General features: G+C 40.2%; 1 protein-coding gene across 3 annotated transcripts in view; it reads left to right on the top strand.

Annotated features, from left to right (window-relative positions):
* The first annotated feature begins 3,718 nt into the window (after positions 1–3,718).
* Positions 3,719–24,080, top strand: part of map3k12 (mitogen-activated protein kinase kinase kinase 12) — a 41,581-nt gene continuing 21,219 nt past the window's right edge. The window contains exons 1-4 of one of the 3 annotated variants that reach the window (XM_061904602.1): positions 3,719–3,992; positions 6,680–7,200; positions 20,576–20,759; positions 20,833–21,024. In XM_061904602.1, coding sequence (XP_061760586.1) covers positions 6,738–7,200; positions 20,576–20,759; positions 20,833–21,024 — 839 coding nt within the window. In that variant the 5' untranslated portion in view covers positions 3,719–3,992; positions 6,680–6,737. Of the gene's footprint in view, positions 3,993–4,198; positions 4,296–4,730; positions 5,572–6,679; positions 7,201–20,575; positions 20,760–20,832; positions 21,025–24,080 lie in introns of those variants that run through there. The other 2 variants (XM_061904604.1, XM_061904603.1) reach the window with 2 other exon arrangements.

Here is a 24,080-nt window from a genome sequence, read left to right on the forward strand (position 1 = left end):
TGAGCTGCCTCTATTTTTTAAATTTCATTTATTTTCTAGGAAGCTGGTCTCGCTTTGCTCGACATTTTTTATTCTGAGAGAGACAAAACTCAAATAGAATTTAAAAATCCAAGAAAATATTTTAAAGACTTGGTCTTCACTTGTTTAAATAAATTCATTTATTTTTTTACTTTGCTTTTTATAACTTTCAGAAAGACAATTTTAGAGAAAAAATACAACCTTAAAAATGATTTTAGGATTTTTAACACATATACCTTTTTACCTTTTAAATTCCTTCCTCTTCTTTCCTGACAATTTAAATCAATGTTCAAGTAAATTTATTTTTTTATTGTAAAGAATATTAAATACATTTAAATTTAATTCATAGCTTCTGTTTTTTCAACGAATATTTTTTGTGAAATATTTCTTCAAAGTTATGATTAAAATTAAAAAAAAATATTCCGGCAAATCTACAAAATCTATAGAATCAAATTTAAATCTTATTTCATAGTCTTTTGAATTTCTTTTAAATTTTTTGTTCTGGAAAATCTAGAAAAAATAATGATTTGTCTTTGTTAGAAATATAGCTTGGTCCAATTTGTTATATATTCTAACAAAGTGCAGATTGGATTTTAACCTATTTAAAACATGTCATCAAAATTCTAAAATTAATCTTAATCAGGAAAAATTACTAATAATGTTCCATAAATTATTTTTTTATTTTTTCAAAAAGATTCGAATTAGCTAGTTTTTCTCTTCATTTTTTTTCGGTAGAATCTTGAATTTTAAAGAGTCGAAGTTGAAGATAAACTATGTTTCAAAATTTAATTTTAATTTTTTTTTGTGTGTTTTCTCCTCTTTTAAACCATTCAGTTTAGTGTTTTTTCATCTTTTATTCTCTACAAAAAACCTTCCGTAAAAGGAAAACAAATGTACGACGGAATGACAGACAGAAATACCCATTTTTTAAATATATTTATAGATTTATTTATTCAAGGTAAATTGAGCAAATTGGCTATTAATGGCAATTTATTTAAGTGTGTATCAAACTGGTAGCCTTTCGCATTAATCAGTACCCAAGAAGTAGCTCCTTGTTTAAAAAAAGTTGGTGACCCCTGTTGTAATAGCTGCAAAAGGTGGACCGACATCATATTGAACCCAATGGGTTAGGAATGGGATGACACTTCAAGTTCATATGTTAGACAAGGCAGGTGGCCATACACTTTTGGCAATATCGTGAACAAACCCCGTTTCCATATCAGTTGGGAAATTGTGTTAGATGTAAATATAAACGGAATACAATGATTTGCTAATTGTTTTCAACCGATATTCAGTTGAATATGCTACAAAGACAACATATTTGATGTTCAAACTGATAAACATTTTTTTTTTTTGCAAATAATCATTAACTCTAGAATTTGATGCCAGCAACACGTGACAAAGAAGTTGTGAAAGGTGGCAATACATATTGATAAAGTTGAGAAATTGTCATCAAACACTTATTTGGAACATCCCACAGGTGTGCAGGCTAATTGGGAACAGGTGGGTGCCATGATTGGGTATAAAAGCAGCTTCCATGAAATGCTAAGTAATTCACAAACATGGATGGGGTGAGGATCACCACTTTGTGAGCAAATTGTCGAACAGTTTTAGAACAACATTTCTCAACGAGCTATTGCAAGGAATTTAGGGATTTTACCATCTACGGTCCGTAAAATCATCAAAAGGTTCAGAGAATCTGGAGAAATCACTGCACGTAAGCGATGATATTACGGACCGTTGATCCCTCAGGCGGTACTGCATCAAAAACAGACATCAGTGTGTAAAGGATATCACCACATGGGCTCAGGAACACTTCATAAAACCACTGTCAGTAACTAAAGTTGGTCGCTACATCTGTAAGTGCAAGTTAAAACTCTGCTAAGCAAAGCAAAACCCATTTATCAACAACACCAAGGAACACCGCTGGCTTCGCTGGGCCCGAGCTCATCTAAGATGCACTGATGCACGGTGGAAAAGTGTTCTGTGGTCTGACGAGTCCACGTTTCAAATTACATTTGGAAACTGTGGACGTGGTGTCCTCCAGAACAAAGAGGAAAATAACCATCCGGATTGTTATAGGTGCAGAGTTCAAAAGCCAGCACCTGTGATGGTATGGGGGTGTATTAGTGCCTAAGGCATGGGTAACTTACACACCTGTGAAGGCACCATTAATGCTGAATGGTCCATACAGGTTTTGGAGCAACATATGTTGTCATCCAAGCAACGTTATCATGGATGCCCCTGCTTATTTCGGCAAGACAATGCCAAGCCACGTGTTACAACAGTGTGGTTTCGTAGTAAAAGAGTGCGGGTACTTTCCTGGCCCGCCTGCAGTCCAGACCTGTCTCCCATCGAAAATGTGTGGCGTATTATGAAGCGTAAAATACGACAGCGGAGACCCTGGACTGTTGAATGACTGAAGCTCTACATAAAACAAGAATGGGAAAGACTATGAAAGACCTTCTTTCATAGTGCAAGTAAAATAAACAAAACTAGATGATCATTTTCAAGTTAAATTATAGTAAACTCTTTGAAAACCGCCACCTCCAATCTATGCCAGATTTCATAAAAAAATATTTATCATTTTAGGGACGGCGTGGCGCAGTGGAAGAGTGGCCGTGCGCAACCCGAGGGGCCCTGGTTCAAATCCCACCTAGTACCAACCTCGTCACGTCCGTTGTGTCCTGAGCAAGACACTTCACCCTTGCTCCTGATGGGTGCTGGTTGGCGCCTTGCATGGCGGCTCCCTCCATCAGTGTGTGAATGTGTGTGTGAATGGGTAAATGTGGAAGTAGTGTCAAAGTGCTTTGAGTACCTTGAAGGTAGAAATGCGCTATACAAGTACAACCCATTTATCATTTATAAAGAATTCCTATTTCAATGCTTCAACAATTAGTTTCCTCAGTTCCCAAACGTTTATTGAGTGTTTTTAAAAGAAAAGGTGATGTAACACAGTGGTGAACATGCCCTTTCCCAACTACTTTGGCACGTGTTGCAGCCATGAAATTCAAAGTTAATTATTATTTGCAAGAAAATATTCAAGTTTATGAGTTTGAACATTAAATATTTTGTCTTTGTAGTGCATTCAACTGAATATGGGTTGAAAATGATTTGCAAATCATTGTATTCCGTTTATATTTACATCTAACACAATTTCCCAAGCGCTTCACGGTGGCAGAGGGTTTAGTGCATCTGCCTCACAATACGAAGTTCCTGCAGTCCTGGGTTCAAATCCAGGCTCGGGATCTTTCTGTGTGGAGTTTGCATGTTCTCCCCGTGAATGCGTGGGTTCCCTCCGGGTACTCCGGCTTCCTCCCACTTCCAAACACATGCACCTGGGGATAGGTTGATTGGCAACACTGAATTGGCCCCAGTGTGTGAATGTGAGTGTGAATGTTGTTTGTCTATCTGTGTTGGCCCTGTGATGAGGTGGCGACTTGTCCAGGGTGTACCCCGCCTTCCGCCCGATTGTAGCTGAGATAGGCGCCAGCGCCCCCCGCGACCCCAAAAGGGAATAAGCGGTAGAAAATGGATGGATGGATGGACAATTTCCCAACTCATATGGAAACGGGGTTTGTACGTGTGCGCACAAAATGGCCCACAATAACGCATGCCATGATGAGATAGTGCTTGTGTTTTGAGTGGGGAAGCTAACAACGCCCCCTTTTGGATCATCCCGCCATCTTCGTGACGTCAATTCAGCACTGGGAATGAGGAGACAGCTCCCTCCCCCGAAACCCAGCGCGCCTCACGTTGCATGCATGGCTCCCCAGATATTGGTACACATTTTTGTGAACCATCCCAGCGACGCAAAACTAGCTGGATAACGGAACAGGAACCAGCAGAGACGGACAGAAGAGGAGGAGGGGGGGGGGGAAAAAACCCGCCATTTGTTGTTCATCGTAAGCAAAGCAGAAAGCTGAGCCCATGCACCCTTTCACTTGACAACGCGACAACAAGCAGTCAGAAAGGTATGGGAATGCCGTACTGTTCGCTTAAATGTGCATTTTTAACCTCGCGGTGCGTTTGCGTGCGGATGCCGTGTGTTTTGCTCCACGCCGCAGCAGCAAGGCAAAGGCAAACGATCTGATGGTCGATGCTGAAGCATCATATGTGTGTGCAGCGAGGACGGACGCGCGCATTCCGTGTCATTTATGCGCCGGCGCCAACATTGAGTGGACGCACGGACGCTGCGGCACTCGCAGGGGGATGCTGATCATCGACATCGGGCTCGCAATGCATGCTGCACGGCGGCTTTGATATACCATCCGGCTGTAAGCATCGAATCCATCCATCCATCCATTTTCCTACCGCTTATTCCCTTTTGGGGTCGCGGGGGGCGCTGGCGCCTATCTCAGCTACAATCGGGCGGAACGCGGCGTACACCCTGGACAAGTCGCCACCTCATCGCAGAGCCAACACAGATAGACAACATTCACACTCACATTCATCCTCATGTTTTTTGTTGTTGTTGTTGTTGTTTTTTTTACATTGATTTGCATGCATGAATACGCGTGCGCGTGCGCGTTCTCCCTCGCACTGTTTTTATTTTTATTTTTTTGCACGATTTCCACGGGGTCTTTTCGCCTCATGTGCTGGTGCAGTCCAAGGCATGGAGTTGCTGTGAGCTCCATGAAACGTGCACATGTGCACGCCATCACCACTTCACACAAACACACGCTCACGCACGGAAGTACACGCAGGGACGATTATGCAATTCATCATGTTCTATGGCATGCACACAATAGTCCATGCAGACTTGATGCATGATGGGAGACCTATTTTGAGGGGGTTGGTGCTGACAGAGCAGTGCTAGTACCTGCTTTGCTCCATTCATTCATAAAGAACATTTGGTGGATGGCTGCATGCATGGCTCCCCATTCATAGGCTGCAGAACACACAGACACAGCTGTTTTTGTTTTCAAAACCAGCTGATAATTGAAAGCAGAGGTCTCAGACACGCGGCCCGTGGGCCAATTGCGGCCCACAAGATGCTATTTTGCGGCCCCCACCTTAATATGAAAGTTTATTGATAGTGTATGAATGGCACTTGACAGCGTTGTTTGCGGAGCTGTAGGAATCTACCAATCACGGTGTGGTATGTGGCTCTCGAGGGCCGAACATTGACGTCACTTGCGTGATGCAAGCAGAGAAATTCCCCCCGTCCCTCCCATTTGTCTCCAGACAGAGACGATTTTTGTTATTTGGGTCCAAAATGGCTCTTTCAATGTTCTGGGTTGCCTACCCCTGCATTAGTGGAAAAGCGGCAAATGAGTGAAAGCAACAGCGACGTTGCCATGGCGACGAGGGTTTTCTAACGCGCCTGGCTGTCCGTCAGTAATAACATTCCTCGATGACCTGGAACAATTCAAACCGTTGTTTGTTTGTTTTTTTTGCATTGCCTCACATTTCTTCATCCTCATTTTGTTCATGTATATTTTGATATTATTTTGTGTTGAAAATAAAAATAAAGACATTTAAAAATATTTTTTTAAGAATTTTTTTCTTGCGGCCCGGCCTCACCCAGACTCTGCATCCAGTGGCCCCCAGGTAAATTGAGTTTGAGACCCCTGATCTAAAGCATGTGGTTCTCAACCCTTTTTCAGTGATGTACGCCCTGTGAACATTTTTTTTTTTTATTCAAGTACCCCCTAATCAGAGCAAAGCATTTTTGGCTGGAAAAAAAGAGATATAGAAGTAAAATAGAGCACTATGTCATCAGTTTCTGATTTATTGAATTGTATAACAGTGCAAAATATTGCTTATTTGTAGTGGTCTTTCTTGAACTATTTGGGGGAAAAAAGATATAAAAATAACTAAAAACTTGTTGAAAAATAAACAAGTGATTCAATTATAAATAAAGATTTCTACGCATAGAAGTAATCATCAACTTAAAGTGCCCTCTTTGGGGATTGTAATAGAGATCCATCTGGATTCATGAACTTAATTCTAAACATTTCTTCACAAAAAAAGAAATCCATCCATCCATCCATCCATTTTCTACCGCTTTATTTCCTTTTGGGGTCGCGGGGGGCGCTAGTGCCTATCTCTGCTACAATCGGGCGGAAGGCGGGGTACACCCTGGACAAGTCTCTACCTCATTGCAGGGCCAACACAGACAGACAGAAAACATTCACACACTAGGGCCTATTTAGTGTTGCCAATCAACCTATCCCCAGGTGCATGTCTTTGGAAGTGGGAGGAAGCCGGAGTACCCGAAGGGAACCCACGCATTCACGGGGAGAACATGCAAACTCCACACAGAAAGAACCCCAGACTACTCAGGACCTTCGTATTGTGAGGCAGACATACTAACCCCTCCACCACCGTGAAGCTATTTATGGAACATGTCCACAAAAATCCAGCTGTCAACACCGAATATTGCATTGTCGCATTTCTTTTCACAGTTTATGAACATACATTCATATTTTGTTGAAGTATTATTCAATAAATACATTTATAAAGGTTTTTTGAATTGTTTCTATTTTTAGAATATTTTTAAAAAATCTCACCTGCCCCTTGGCATCCCTTCAAGTACCCACATTTGAGAACCACTGGTCTAAAGCATACACTGAGTTTTAAATTGTTGGAATGAAACATAAGCAGGTATATATATGTAATGATGTATAATAAATTTGTATCCGATCTTCTCCTTCAGGTTGTATCACCTGCTCTCCAAACACCATCCACCCTAACCTGGGTTGGGGAAACCCCTGATGAGTGGGACCTGTATCCATGAGCCCCGTGCCCCTTCCCCCTCCCTGTCAGGCTTCAGCACCCCGGTATCAGAACCCCCCTATCGAAGACTCGATGCCGACACCCCCGCCTGCACCCCGGAAACGGACCTGACCCCAACACAGTGTGTCCTCCGAAACGTGCTATCCATTGACACCGGTGGCTTGGGGGCCCTGGGTGGCAGCAGTCCCACTCCCAGTGATGGACCTTCGGGGCACTTTGACAACAGCGTGCTAAAACTACATGAACATGACACCTGCCAGTGTGGCGCAGGGGCCGAGGCGGGCCACAGCCCAGAAGCTGGTGCTCTCCGGAACCATTCGGAGAACATTCGGCTACAATCGGGGTCTGGAGGATTTTTGGAGGGACTGTTTGGCTGCCTAAAGCCTGTCTGGACCATGATCGGAAAGGCCTACTCCACTGAACACAAGCATAGCCATGAAGGTACGTAAGCATAGGCGCCGATCTACATTTCTGCCAGTGGGTGTTCGGTAAAGATGCGCGGTTTGTGGTCTCATCCACGGAGTCCGCGGATAAACCGCGGGTCGGGTGGTTGACATGACGAAAAAATAGATTTTAAATAGATTCGGGCGGGTGACAATTGAACTATTCGGAAATATTTAATATACATAGTTCAGGGATCAGCAACCTTTACCACCCAAAAAGCGATTTTGACCCGTGTGACAAATTGAAGAAGACAATAGGCGCTGCAGACATTCGCTGGCAATCACCCAGATAACGAGAATAAGTGCGTGCTATGAAGCCATTGCCTTTGACATCTTCTTCAATATGTACAAACTGCTTACTAGTCCATCAACATGTTGTGTGTGGCTTCCGTAGATACACGTACAAGATTGAAAGGCATACTGGGTGACACAGAGTACACAAATACCCAGAATCCTTTGCATCCATGACTCTTCCTGACTATATTATACACCCAACTAGCACTAACCCACCCCCCCCCCCACCCCCCGCGCATTTGTTGTGTTGCGTTTATGTTGTGTTACTGGGACGGCGTGGCACAGTGGGAGAGTGGCCGTGCGCAACCCGAGGGTCCCTGGTTCAAATCCCACCTAGTACCAACCTCGTCACGTCCGTTGTGTCCTGAGCAAGACACTTCACCCTTGCTCCTGATGGGTGCTGGTTGGCGTCTTGCATGGCATCTCCCTTCATCAGTGTGTGAATGTGTGTGTGAATGGGTAAATGTGGAAGTAGTGTCAAAGCGCTTTGAGTACCTTGAAGGTAGAAAAGCGCTATACAAGTACAACCCATTTATTTATCATTTATTTACTGTGAGGATGTTCTCCCGAAATGTGTTTGTCATTCTTGTTCGGTCTGGCTTCAATGTGGCGCATATAAGTAAAAGTGTTAAAGTTGTTTATATCACAACCATCAGTGTACTCTGTATCCCCCAGTATGCCTTTCAATCTTGTTCGTGTATCTGCGTAAGCTGCATACAACATGTTGATGGGCTGGCAAGCAGTTTGTACATGTTGTAGAAGGCGTCAAAGGCATTGGCTTCATAGCACATCCTTATTCTTGCTATCTGAATGAGCACCAGCAAACATTCCCGCGAATGGTTGAGGCTCCCATTGCTTTCTTTACTCTGTGAAACGGGTCAAAATAGCTCGTTAAGTGGTAAAGGTTGCCTACCCGTGATTGATATAACAACGGGCGGGTGGCGGGCGGTTGCGGTCTTGATAAAATGTTGGTTCGGGTGGATGGCGACTTTAGTGATGCGGTTGCGGATGATATAATTGCCTATCCGCGCATCTCTAGTGCTCGGTGTGTGTATTAGTGTTGTCCAGATACCAATATTTTGGTACCGGTACCAACATTTTGGTACTTTTCGGTACTTTTCTAAATAAAGGTGACCATAAAAAAAATCATTATTGGCCTTATTTTAACAAAAAAAATCTTACGGTACATTAAACATATGTTTCTTATTGCGAGTTTGTCCTTAAATAAAATAGTGAACATACCACACAACTTGTCTTTTAGCAGTAAGTAAACAAACAAAGGCTCCCAATTTAGTCTGCTGACATATGCAGTAACATACTGTTTCATTTATCATTCTATTATTTTGTCAAAATTATTAAGGACAAGGGGTAGAAAATGAATTATTAATCTAATAGTTCATTTACTGTTAATATCTGCTTATTTTCTGTTTCAACATGTTCTATCTACATTTCTGTTAAAATGTAATAAACACTTATTCTTCTGTTGTTTGATACTTCTCATTAGTTTTGGATGATACCACAAATTTGATACCAAGTCTTTACAGGATCAGACAGACATTGGTCATATTCAAAGTCCTCATGTGTCCAAGGACATATTTCCTGAGTTTCGAAACATAATATATATATATATATAAAAAAAAACAAAAAAAAAAACGAACGATGATTTTGTGATGTTAAAAAATTTCGATGTAATCATAGTAGTACCGCTATTGTACGTGGTATCATTACAGTGGATGTTAGGTGTAGATCCACCAATTGCGTTTGTTTATATTGTAGTGTACCCGAAAAGTCGATGCTGCAGGGAATTCTGGGAATTTGTTCTGTAGTGTTTATGTTGTGTTGCGGTGCAAATATTCCTCTAAAATGTGTTTGTCGTTATTGTTTAGTGTGGTTTCACTATATGGCACATTTTTACAACAGTGTTGGCATTGTTCATACTGCCACCCTTAGTGTGACATGTATGGTTGTTCACTTAGTATGCCCTTCATTCGCTTGTGAGCAGCAGGCTCAAAATCAATTTTTTTAGTGTCAGTAGTCCATTACTGGGCACAATGAAATCTCAGATTGACGTTTAAGTGTGTTTAGATATTCCTATGATGTAACTCTGGCATCTTTAACAGGTCGCTTAGGATTTGCTTGGTAATGGGTCAAATATTTGTTTCATCTCTTGATATTTTTTATAACAGGTCAACAGTCTTTTTTTTGTGACAAATTAAAACACTACATATATTAAAAGACAAAGACAACACTGTTTAAGTGGAGATCTGGTTTGTAAATAAAGAACAATTTAAATGTTATCTGTCATATAAATAAAAAACAAAAAGCTCACCTCGCCTTTATTTTGATTAAATAAGTTCTGGTAGTGATGAAAGTTAGAGATCACTAATCTAAATGAATACTGACTTATGCCTTACCCTTTAGTCAGTGAGTTGGAGCATTCATAGCCATCGAGATATTATCGGAAATATATTGTCATGCTGGGTTTTATTTTCTGACGATGAAGACAAGATGTGTGAGAGCTGCTATCTTAACAACTTGAAGATGATGCCTGTACTACATTACACATGACAAATTGAAATATGGTGAGCTTCAAAAACCATCACGAGAGAAATGTGTAAAAAATCAGCACATATGAAAATTTACAGCACCATTCCACCATTACTAAAGTAGATAAATAGATAGATAGTACTTTATTGAGTCCTTCAGGAGAGTTCCTTCAGGAAAATTAAAATTCTAGCAGCAGTGTACAGAATTTAGAACAAATTTAAAAAGTAAAAAGTAAATAATGAGGGTATATCCATCCATCCATCCATTTTTACCGCTTGTCTCTTTTGGGTTCGCGGGGGGTATTGGAGCCTATCTCAGCTGCATTCAGGCGGAAGGCGGTGTACACCCTGGACAAGTTGCTACCTCATCACAGGGTCCAAAATTTTAAAAGTAAAAAGTAAATAATTGGGGTATAAATGGAAATGAATTAGAGAACATAACAATACGAATAAAAATGAAATGAAATGAAACTTATTTCATTCAATGAAAATATAACAGTACAAATAAGAATATAACAAGATAAACTAGGCAGTAGTGACCATGTTATGAAAATGTACTGCACTTAAAAAAAAAAAACGTTATTGTTTTGTATCCCCTGTCATCCTAGAGAGGGAGCAGGGGGGAAAGTAAATATGTGTGTTAGTAGCAATTTATTGTAGGTTTTAACTAGCTGAATTACATTTATTATTTTTGATTATTTACACGTTTCCTTGATACCAAGTCCCAAAATATACATATATATGCATTATATATATATATATATATATATATATATATATATATATATATATATATATATATACATATATATATATATATATATATATACATATATATATATATATATATATATATATATATATATATATATATATATATATATATATATATATATATATAAACATATATATATATATATATATATATATATATATACATATATATATATATATATATATATATGCATCCATATGTGTATATATATATATATATATATATATATATACAATATCAATCAATCAATCAATGTTTATTTATATAGCCCCAAATCACAAATGTCTCAAAGGACTGCACAAATCATTACGACTACAACATCCTCGGAAGAACCCACAAAAGGGCAAGGAAAACTCACACCCAGTGGGCAGAGAGAATTCACATCCAGTGGGACGCCAGTGACAATGCTGACTATGAGAAACCTTGGAGAGGACCTCAGATGTGGGCAACCCCCTCCCTCTAGGGGACCGAAAGCAATGGATGTCGAGCGGGTCTAACATGATACTGTGAAAGTTCAATCCATAGTGGCTCCAACACAGCCGCGAGAGTTCAGTTCAAGCGGATCCAAGACAGCAGCGAGAGTCCCGTCCACAGGAAACCATCTCAAGCGGATCAGCAGCGTAGAGATGTCCCCAACCGATACAGGCGAGCGGTCCATCCTGGGTCCCGACGAGCGGTCCATCCTGGGTCTCGACTCTGGACAGCCAGTACTTCATCCATGGTCATCGGACCGGACCCCCTCCACAAGGGAGGGGGGGACATAGGAGAAAGAAAAGAAGCGGCAGATCAACTGGTCTAAAAAGGAGGTTTATTTAAAGGCCAGAGTATACAGATGAGTTTTAAGGTGAGACTTAAATGCTTCTACTGAGGTAGCATCTCGAACTGTTACCGGGAGGGCATTCCAGAGTACTGGAGCCCGAACGGAAAACGCTCTATAGCCCGCAGACTTTTTTTGGGCTCTAGGAATCACTAATAAGCCAGAGTCTTTTGAACGCAGATTTCTTGCCGGGACATACGGTACAATACAATCGGCAAGATAGGCTGGAGCTAGACCGTGTAGTATTTTATACGTAAGTAGTACAACCTTAAAGTCACATCTTAAGTGCACAGGAAGCCAGTGCAGGTGAGCCAGTACAGGCGTAATATGATCAAACTTTCTTGTTCTTGTCAAAAGTCTAGCAGCCGCATTTTGTACCAACTGTAATCTTTTAATGCTAGACATGGGGAGACCCGAAAATAATACGTTACAGTAATCGAGACGAGACGTAACAAACGCATGGATAATGATCTCGGCGTCTTTAGTGGACAAAATGGAGCGAATTTTAGCGATATTACGGAGATGAAAGAAGGCCGTTTTAGTAACGCTTTTAATGTGTGACTCAAAGGAGAGAGTTGGGTCGAAGATAATACCCAGATTTTTTACAGAGTCACCTTGTTTTATTATTTGGTTGTCAAATGTTAAAGTTGTATTATTAAATAGAGGTCGGTGTCTAGCAGGACCGATAATCAGCATTTCCGTTTTTTTGGCATTAAGTTGCAAAAAGTTAGCGGACATCCATTGTTTAATTTCATTAAGACACGCTTCCAACTGACTACAGTCCGGCGTGTTGGTCAGCTTTAGGGGCATGTAGAGTTGGGTGTCATCAGCATAGCAGTGAAAGCTAATACCGTATTTGCGTATGACGTCACCCAGCGGCAGCATGTAGATGCTGAAGAGTACAGGGCCAAGGACCGAACCCTGGGGAACTCCACACGTTACCTTAACATAGTCCGAGGTCACACTGTTATGGGAGACGCACTGCATCCTATCAGTAAGATAAGAGTTAAACCATGACAGGGCTGAGTCTGACATACCAATTCGTGTTTTGATACGCTCTAATAAAATATTATGATCGACGGTATCGAAAGCAGCGCTAAGATCGAGGAGCAGCAACATAGATGACGCATCAGAGTCCATCGCAATAGATCATTAGTCAATTTTGCGAGGGCTGTCTCAGTCGAGTGATTTGCCCTGAAACCGGATTGAAAGGTTTCACATAGATTGTTAAACGCTAAGTGTTCATTTAGCTGCTCTGCAACAATTTTTTCGAGGATTTTCGAAATAAAGGGAAGGTGAGACACCGGTCGGTAGTTTACCATGAGGTCAGGATCGAGGTTAGGTCTTTTAAGGAGAGGATGAATAACCGCTTTTTTGAATGCAAGGGGAACAGTGCCCGAGGAAAGTGATACGTTTATAATATTTAGCACTGATGGACCTAATAATACAAAAAGCTCCTTGATAAGTTTCCCAGGAAGTGGGTCAAGTAAACATGTTGTTTGTTTTATTCCATTTACACGTTGTAACAATCCTTCTAATGTTATTTCATCAAAAGGAGAGAAACTATTTTGGATATTTGCAGTATCCGCCGTATATACAATCGTATCTGTGTTACTATAACCCAGTTGTAGCTGGGACGCATTGTCTTTAATCTCCTTTCTAATAAGTTCAATTTTCTTATTAAAGAACTTCATAAAGTCATCTGCCGAATGGGTGGAGCTACTGGAAGGAGTCCCTTGTTGGGTTAGCAATGCTACTGTACTAAACAAAAATTTTGGATCGTTTTTATTAATGCGGATGAGATTTGAGTAATAATTAGTTTTAGCTAAGGTAAGCATGCGTTTATAAGTTATTAAACTATCACTCCATGCTTGATGGTGCACCTCAAGTTTAGTCGTGCACCATTTGCGTTCCAGCTTTCTACATAATAATTTCTGAGCTCTAGTTTCTTCAGTAAACCATGGCGTACGCCTTTTTGGAGCCTTTTTTAATTTCAGCGGTGCTATGCTATCAATGGTTTCGCGCAGGGCGTTGTTAAAGTTGTTAGTGAGGTTATCAATAGAGCCCACATACTTTGGGAACGGTGCCATTACCGAGGGCAGTAGGTCCGCAAGAGTCGTTGTTGTGGCAGCATTAATGTTGCGGCTGCTATAGCAGTTATTATTATTATTAGTTTGACGAACATGCGTCTGAACTTCAAATTTTATAAGGTAATGATCGGACAATACTTTAGTATACGGGAGTATCGTAACTTTGGAAACGGTGATACCTCTGACAAGCACTAGGTCTATCGTATTACCGCCGCGATGCGTCGGTTCATTTATTATTTGTGTAAGACCACAGCTATCAATGATAGTCTGGAGCGCCACGCACGGTGGGTCCAATGAGTTATTCATATGGATATTAAAGTCCTCCATTATAATTATATTATCGGCGTGCGTCACTAGATCAGCAACAAACTCTGAGAATTCACTAATAAAGTCCGAATAGGGCCCTGGGGGGCGGTAGATAACGGCCAGGCACAGAGGCAGAGGTGTGGCAGACTTCATAGAAAGCACCTCAAACGATTTATATTTATTATTTAAGTTAGGACTAAAGTTAAAGTTTTCGTTGTATATTAGTGCGACACCCCCTCCCCTTTTGAGGTGACGGGCAATATGCGCATTCGTATAGTTAGGAGGGGATGCCTCATTTATCGCAAAAAAGTCGTCTGGTTTAAGCCAGGTTTCGCTAAGACCGATGACGTTAAGGTTGTTATCTCTAATGACCTCATTGACTAATAACGTTTTGGGAGACAAAGATCTGATGTTTAGAAAGCCCATATTATAGGTAGTGGGCTGTTTTAAGGAGTTGTTGATAAAATTATCCGTAGTAGCAATATTAATAATGTTGCGTTTATTATGCACAGTATACTTAAAATAATTACGACCATATCTAGGAATTGATATGATGGGAATTTTCAGATTGTCTACTTGGCGCTGCGATAAACTGAACGCATCATAATTTGCCACCTCAGTAGAACGCATGTCTAACTCTGACGTAGTCATAGACACAGTAGAAAAAACATTTTGTGAGTTGTGTATTATTCTACGAAAATTGCTATGTGTACAGGGATCATCCATATATATATATATATATATATATATATATATATATATATATATATATATATATATATATATATATATACACAGTATATACAATATATCTATCTATCTATATATATATATATATATATATATATATATATATATACACAGTATATACAATATATCTATCTATATATATATATATATATATATATATATATATATACATACACAGTATATACAATATATATATATATATATATATATACACACACACAAATATATAAATATACACATATACACACACATACTGATATATATATATGTAATATATATATACACATACTGTATATTCAATTATATATATATATATATATATGTATATATATATATATATATATATATATATATGTATATGTATATATACACATATATATATATACACACACACACAAATATATAAATATACACTTATACACACACATACTGATATATATATATATATATATATATATATGTAATATATATATATATATACACACATACTGTATATTCAATTATATATATATATATATATATATATATATATATATATATATATATGTATATAAAACTGTATATAACTGTACGTAATTCAACTGGCACAACATTAAGTCCTATCCAATTTGAATGTGTGATCTAATGCAAGGTATTCAACTGGCGACCCAGGGTCCAATTCCGGCCTGAGAATGACACCGTACCAGCCCTCTATTTCAGTTCAAAACTTGGGAGACACATATTTATGAAGCAAGTTCCTTAAAAAGCACAGGAGTGCTCCTATTGAATAGAAAAACGTAGACCACTGTAAACACATTGACGGATCTTTGCGTTGACATTTTAACTCTGCTCGCCAACACAGGGCTCCGAACTGGTGATTTACATATCTTAGGCATTCCTCAAAGTACTTCTTTAAATATCCTTTCTATTTTGTCAGTAACACTTTTTTTTAATAATGTGATTTATAAAACAGGATGTTGCAGTCAATAGTCATTTGTTTAGTTTCTTTACTTATCCTAGTAGTGTTCCTCAAGGCACCATTTTAGGTCTTTTCTTTTTCATCATTTGGCTATACCAACCGGTTTTCCACAAGTTCGATAAAAAAAACATGTGAAAGAAAGACTCACATTTTTGCAGCAGATTCTTAAAAACACTATAGAGTGTTGGCATTGAAATTATATTTGACCAGCTTTTTTGCGGAAAGTCTTTAAAAACAGCAGAGCGCGCCAGTACATTTTAGAAAAATAAATAGATCACAACCAAATTTCTGTAGTAGAGAATGCTGGTTCCCTGGTTTATAAATAATCTAAAAAAAATAGCACAGGAAAAATTATGACCCCCTGGAAAATTAGCTTTCTGGAAATGTGGCCCCCAAAACCTTTTAGTTGACTATCTCATAATGAATCCGATATCATACCATACCATACCATACCATACCATACCATACCAACTTTATTTGTAAAGCCCTTTAAAAAAACACAGTTGAAGTACAAAGGGCTGTACACCACAAAGAAATAAAGGCAAAGGACAGACTTAAAAAAACCCACAACATTTTAAACAGAAGTAAAAAACACATTGAAATAGCAAATACAAATAACCCTAAAAACAATTTGTTGGATAAAAAGCAGTTAAAAAGTTAACAGTTAGACATGTTAAAAGTTTAAAACAGTTTAAAGGCCTACTGAAATTAAATTTTCGTATTTAAACGGGGATAGCAGGTCCATTCTATTTGTCATACTTGATTATTTTGCGATATTGCCATATTTTTGCTGAAAGGATTCAGTAGAGAAAATCTACGATAAAGTTCGCCACTTTTGGTACTTCCTGAAAAAGCCTCCCTTTACCGGAAGTCGCAGATGATGACGTCACATGTTGATGGCTCCTCATATATTCACATTGATTTTAATGGGTGTCTCCAACAAAAACAGCTATTCGGACCGAGAAAACGACAATTTCCCCATTAATTTGAGCGAGGATGAAAGATTCGTGTTTGAGGATATTGAAAGCGACGGAGTAGAAAAAAAATAAAAAACAGTTAAAAAAAAACAACGTGATAGCATTGGGACATATTCTGATGTTTTTAAACACATTTAGTAGGATAATTCTAGGAAATCCCTTATCTTTCTATTGTGTTGCTAGTGTTTTAGTGAGTTTAATACTACCTGATAGTCGGAAGGGTGTCTCCACGGCCGGGTGTTGACGCGCAGTGTCTCAGGGGAGTCGATGGCAGCTATGGACGGCACAAGCTCAGCTTTTATCCGGTAAGAACGGACTTTTTTACCACAAATTTCTCACCGAAACCTGCTGGTTGACATGTGGTCTGGATTCATGTTGGCTTGCCTGTGCTGTGATCCATAGTAAATGTTCACCTCCGGGAATTTTAAACAAGGAATCACCGTGTGTTTGTGTGGCTAAAGGCTAAAGCTTCCCAACTCCATCTTTCTACTGTGACTTCTCCATTATTAATTGAACAAATTGCAAAAGATTCAGCAACACAGATGTCCAAAATACTGTATAACTATGCCGTTACAGCAGACGACTTTTAGCTGTGTGTGTGTAGCGCTCACACTTCCTAAAACCCCGTGACGTCACGCGTACACGTCATCATTACACGACGTTTTCAAGACGAAACTCCTGGGACATTTAAAATTGTAATTTGGTAAACTAAAAAGGCCATATTGGCATGTGATGCAATGTTAATATTTCATCATTGATATATAAACTATCAGACTGCGTGGTGGGTAGTAGTGGGTTTCAGTAGGCCTTTAAAGTCTCATGCTGGGTTAAAAACCAGTGAATAAAAATTGGTTTTAAGAAGGGTCTTAAAAATAGCCAAAGAATGGGCCTGTCTCACATGGAGAGGGAGATCGTTCCAGAGTTTGGGATCCACAACAGAGAAGGCTCTGTCCCCTCTGTCCCCGGTCGATCAAAAATTGAGACTGTACTGTACAAGCTCACATGGGAAATATTTACAGTAAAGTAGTTTTAAAAGGCATTGCATCGCACTAAAAGGTGTTTATTCCTCCGTTGCTAAATACAGTGACAATAATTAATATTGTGTTTGCAAGGGCATCATATTTATACAGCGCTTATAATTGCTCTACATCAGACATCTAAAGTTGTACTTTTCATTGATGGTGTCTAATTGACAACAGGTGAAATGCCACCATATCACTACACAAAAAAGTTGCAGATCATGGAAAAATAAAGGCAACTTATTTTTCATTGTATGGATGTCGACTATTCCTCGTATTTTGTGCATCAGCAGTATGTCAGTGTTGACTATACACATGTCAGGTAAGTGAGTTTTAGCAGCCAGGCGGGGGAAGCGTCATGTGTATCCGTCTCTGCTAAAGCGGGCCTCCCGAGACCTTCGCTTCAGTGGATCTCATGAAGAATAGATTTCCTTTTTTTGCTGCCTTGGCACGTTCCTTTTTAGTGACCAAGCTCCTGCTCGATTAAAAGCCTACTGAAATGAGATTTTCTTATTTAAATGGGGATAGCAGGTCCAATCTACGTGTCATACTTGATCATTTCGCAATATTGCCATAATTTTTGCTTAAAAGATTTAGTAGAGAACATGGACAAAAAAGTCTGCAACTTTAGGTGCAGATAAAAAAGCCTTGCCTTTACCGGAAGTCGCAGACGATGACGTCACAAGGGTGAGGGCTCCTCACGTCCTCACATTGTTTATAATGGGAGCCTCCAGCAGCAAGAGCTATTCGGACCGAGAAAACGACAATTTCCCCATTAATTTGAGCGAGGATGAAAGATTTGTGGATGATGATATTGATAGGGAAGGACTAGAAAAAATTTATAAAAACAAAAATAAAGTTAAAACAAAAGAAGGCGATTGAATTGGGACGGATTCAGATGTTTTTAGACACATTTACTAGGATAATTCTGGGAAATCCCTTATCTTTCTATGTATTGCTAGTGTTTTAGTAGGATTAAATAGTACCTGATAGTCAGAGGGGTGTGTCCACGGGTGTCTTGAGGCCAGTGTCTGAGGGGAGTCACGGCAGATACAAGGACGGCGCAAACTCCACAGATCTCCTGTAAGAGGCGACTTTTTACCACAATTTTCTCACCGAAACCTGCCGGTTGACAAGTGGTCGGGAACCATGTTCGCTTGACCGCTCTGATCCATAGTAAAGTTTCACCTCCGGGAATTTAAAACAAGGAATCACTTTGTGTTGGTGTGGGTAAAGGCTAAAGCTTTTCAACTCCATCTTTCTACTTTGACTTCTCCATTATTAATTGAACAAATTGCAAAAGATTCAGCAACACAGATGTCCAGAATACTGTGTAATTGTGCGATGAAAAGAGACGACTTTGAGCCGTTAATAGTGCTGCGCTAATATTTCCTGACAGTCTGTGACGTCACGCGCACGCGTCATCATTCCACGACGTTTTCAACAAGAAACTCCGCGGGAAATTTTAAATTGTAATTTAGTAAACTAAAAAGGCCGTATTGGCATGTGTTGCAATGTTAATATTTCATCATTGATATATAAACTATCAGACTGCGTGGTCGGTAGTAGTGGGTTTCAGTAGGCCTCATGTATGACATGTTAGCCCCTCAGTTTTCCTTTCAGATCCATAAAAGTGGGTAAATTATGTTGCTCCGCTGGTTAATTAGAATAATAGTTGCTCCCTTGTTTGTTTGAACATGGCAGGCTTTGCCTTGCTGTAGCACGCTCCGACTCCTTCCTGTCCCCACTGGAAACATTGACATTTGGAAGCGTCACACTATGGGGCAGAAATAAATTACAGTGGGGAAAAAAAGTACTTATTCAGCCACCGATTGTGCAAGTTCTCCCACTTAAAATGATGACAGAGGTCTGTAATTTTCATCAAAGGTACACTTCAACTGTGAGAGACAGAATGTGAAAAAAAAAACACAGGAATTCACATTGTAGGAATTTTAAAGAATTTATTTGTAAATTATGGTGGAAAATAAGTATTTGGTCAACCATTCAAAGCTCTCACTGATGGAAGGAGGTTTTGGCTCAAAATCTCACGATACATGGCCCCATTCATTCTTTCCTTAACACGGATCAATTGTCCTGTCCCCTTAGCACATAAACAGCCCCAAAGCATGATGTTTCCACCCCCATGCTTCACAGTAGGTATGGTGTTCTTGGGATGCAACTCAGTATTCTTCTTCCTCCAAACACGACTAGTTGAGTTTATACCAAAAAGTTCTATTTTGGTTTCATCTGACCACATGACATTCTCCCAATCCTCTGCTGTATCATCCATGTATCCATTTTGGTATAAACTCAACTCCTCGTGTTTGGAAGAAGAAGAATACTGAGTTGCATCCCAAGAACACCACACCTACTGTGAAGCATGGGGGTGGAAACATCATGCTATGGGGCGGTTTTTATGCTAAAGGGACAGGACGATTGATCCGTGTTAAGGAAAGATTGTATGGGGCCATGTATCGTGAGATTTTGAGCCAAAACCTCCTTCCGACAGTGAGAGCTTTGAATGGTTGACCAAATACTTATTTTCCACCATAATTTACAAATAAATTATTTAAAAAATCCTACAATGTGAATTCCTGGATTTTTTTTCCACATTCTGTCGCTCACAGTTGAAGTGTACCTATGATGAAAATTACAGACCTCTGTCATCATTTTAAGTGGGAGAACTTGCACTATCGGTGGCTGACTAAATACTTTTTTGCCCCACAATGATTCCTGTGAGCGGCGCTACTAGCTGGGACTAAAACGAAAGTATGTGAGATGCTTTGTTATTATGGCATTTATGAAGCCTTGTGTGTTGATTACTCGCTGCTGTCTCATCAGAGAGTTGGGAGGTTCCGTTTGAAGAGATCTCCGACCTGCAGTGGGTTGGCAGTGGAGCACAGGGGGCTGTCTTCCTTGGCAAGTTCCACGGAGACGACGTGGCCGTGAAGAAAGTGCGAGACATCAAGGAGACGGAAATCAAACACCTCCGCAAACTCAAGCACCCCAACATCATCACTTTCAAGTAGGGAAACTCGTGCTGTATCCTGCTTTTAAATGGTTTGATCCAGCATTAAAACAGTGGTGCTGTCTTCCAGGGGTGTGTGCACCCAGGCCCCTTGTTACTGCATTTTGATGGAATACTGTGCCCAAGGCCAACTGTACGAGGTGCTGAGGGCAGGCCGGAAAATCACCCCCTCGCTAATGGTTGACTGGTCCATGGGCATTGCAGGAGGCATGAACTACCTACACCTTCATAAGATCATACACCGAGACCTCAAGTCCCCCAAGTAAGGTCCCCGTGCATCACAATGTGTTTTTTTTTTGTACAGCCTGGGGTCAGCTCCATTCATTCCACATAAGAAGAAGGCAGTATCCTCCATCCATTTTCTACCGCTTGTCCCTTTTTGGGGTCGCTGGAGCCTATCTCAGCTGCATTCGGGCGGTGGGCGGGGTGCACCCTGGACAAGTCGCCACCTCATCGCAGGGCCAACACAGATAGACAGACAACATTTACACTCACATTCACACACTAGGGCCAATTTTAGTGTTGCCAATCAACTTATCCCCCATCCTCCATCATGATGAAAACAAAATTCAGAAATATATTAAAGAATATCAGGTTTACACAATAGAATTAACTTCATACTTGCCAACCTTGAGACCTCTGATTTCGGGAGGTGGGGATGGGGTGGGGTGGGGGTGGGGGGGCGTGGTTATTTACAGCTGTTGTATGTGCAATTGTGCACTGCACTTTCTAAAGTGTATGTTATTGTCACATATGCATGATTGATTGATTGATTGAAACTTTTATTAGTAGATTGCACAGTACAGTACATATTCCGTACAATTGACCACTAAATAGTAACACCGCAATAAGTTTTTCAACTTGTTTAAGTCGTGGTACAAATACATACTATCCGCATAATACAGTCATCACACAAGTACATCATCATAATATATACATTGAGTTATTTACAATCCGGGGGGTGGGATGAGGAGCTTTGGTTGATATCAGTACTTCAGACATCAACAATTGCATCAACAGAGAAATGGACGTTGAAAAAGTGTAGGTGTGATTTAGTAGGATATGTACAGCGAGCAGAGAACATAGTGAGTTCAGATAGCATAAGAACAAGTATATACATTAGAAATACATTCCATTATTTACATTAGGTTATTTACAATCCAGGGAGATGGGATGTGAATGTAGGAGGATAAAGGGTTGAAGTTGCCTGGAGGTGTTGTGCTGGTGCATGTACAGTAGATGGCAGTATTGTCCTGTTTAAGAGTGTCACATGCTGTTTACGGCAGACAAACTGCCTTACGGTAGAGTGGTAGACGTAAACGTGACTGCTGTTGTTGTGTGTTGTTAGTGCGCTGAGAGGACATTAATGAAATTGCCTAACAATAAACCCACATAGGAAAACAAGAACTCGCCCTCGATCATTCCACAGTTATAACGTAATTGGGCAGACACACTCTCAGACACGTCACTCAGGTCCTCAAGGAGCTGGAAGGGGCGTGGCCTCCAGCTCCGCCTGAATTTCGGGAGATTTTCGGGAGAACATTTGTCCCGGGAGGTTTTCGGGAGAGGCGCTGAATTTCGAGAGTCCGGGGGGATTGGCAAGTAAGATTAACTTACAACTTTAATTGGTTCATTGATGGAGCTCTCGACTCAAAACATGTGAATTTCAAACCGAGGTCCCCCGTAACTTTAATCAATTTACTGGGTGCTTCAAAACAACATGTAACATGCCTTTTAAAAACAAAAACACATTTTGGGATAATAAATATGGGTAACACTTTAGTATGGGGAACATATTCAGTTATTCACCATTAATTGGTTGCTTATAAACATGCAAATTAGTAACATATTGGCTTTAAATCAGTCATTATTAAGTACTTATTAATGCCTTATTCTGCATGGCCTTATACAACCAGTAAGCCATTAATTAAGATTCTTCCCTCAATAAGGTTAGTGTTAGGGTACTTAAAATGTGTTTCCCTAGTGTCCAAATAATATATAAATTAAGTCTTTGTTACTTAGAATGTTCCCCATACTAAAGCGTTACCTAAATATTGTATAAAACATACAATGTCATGTATTACCAACAACTACATTAGTTTTATTAAGTTGTGTAATAATATTGAACAAGGTTTAGCTTGAAGAGTGGATTACTACAGTATCTTTTTAGAGCTGCTTTTCCATCAAATACACCATCAGCAGCTTTTCCAGGTTTATTGTGGAGGTTGCCCTCTCGTAGGTCCTCCAGACCACCAAGCATCGCCATGAGAGTCCAGATCAGGGTTACAATAGAGTTTTTATTTATGATTGTGCAGCAGTTTGCTTTCCAGCAAGTGTCCTCTTGTCGCTCTCGCTCCAGCTCCAACAACTCTCTACTCCCGGCTGCTGCCTTTTATTAGAGCAACAGGTGGGCCATCAACGCACCTGTCGCTGATCTCAAAGCCAGTCCAGGCACACCCTGCTTCGCTGCAGGTCCGCAGGCCACGCCGCCTTCCACATTTATATAATTATTTAACATCCTTGAATGGCCTTACCGACTCATTTTGCTTCAGCATGGCGCAGACTAGCAGTGATACGCTCCAACGGCTTCACATAGTCTGCTTCTCGCTCTTCTCCCCGTCGGCAATGTTGTAGAATTTAGCACTCCCATATGGAGTCTACTGAGAGCTAGAAGTTAGAACTATACACAACTTTGTATTAAAAATGGCAACAGCGGCCGATGCATGTACATTCAGCCCTACAACAAGAGGACAGAGAAAAGGTAAGGAGCTTATTGACTACATTGTCGGACTCGCAAAGATCGTCAGGTAAATTTCTACTATATATGAAGATATCCTCTGACATTACATGTGGTAAAACGTCACAAATTAGGAAAATTCCAAATAGCTCGTTTGGATGAAAAATGAAGGTGTCACGTTTGGGTCACTTCTTTATGCAGGGTCGTTCTCCCAGGAATGCAGACGGACTTCTCCGGACAAGGGTAGCCAATACGGAACATATTTAATAATCAATTAATCCTACACAGCAGAATTGACAGGAACCAAAACAAAAAGAAAGTGTGCCGTTCGCACAAGAAGCTAAAGGAAAAAACGTAGGACATGAAACATCCGGAAGAACTTTGAACATGTCACGAGGGAGGTGCTGGACATTGAGTCCGAGTGGACCATGTTCCGCACCTCTATTGTCGAGGCGGCAGATCGGAGCTGTGGCCGCAAGGTAGTTGGTGCCTGTCGGGGCGGCAATCCTAAAACCCCTTGGTGGACACCAGTGGTGAGGGATGCCGTCAAGCTGAAGAAGGAGTCCTATCGGGTCCTTTTG

Source organism: Nerophis ophidion, linkage group LG06 (genome assembly GCF_033978795.1).
Source record: "Nerophis ophidion isolate RoL-2023_Sa linkage group LG06, RoL_Noph_v1.0, whole genome shotgun sequence".
Classification (NCBI taxonomy): domain Eukaryota; kingdom Metazoa; phylum Chordata; class Actinopteri; order Syngnathiformes; family Syngnathidae; genus Nerophis; species Nerophis ophidion.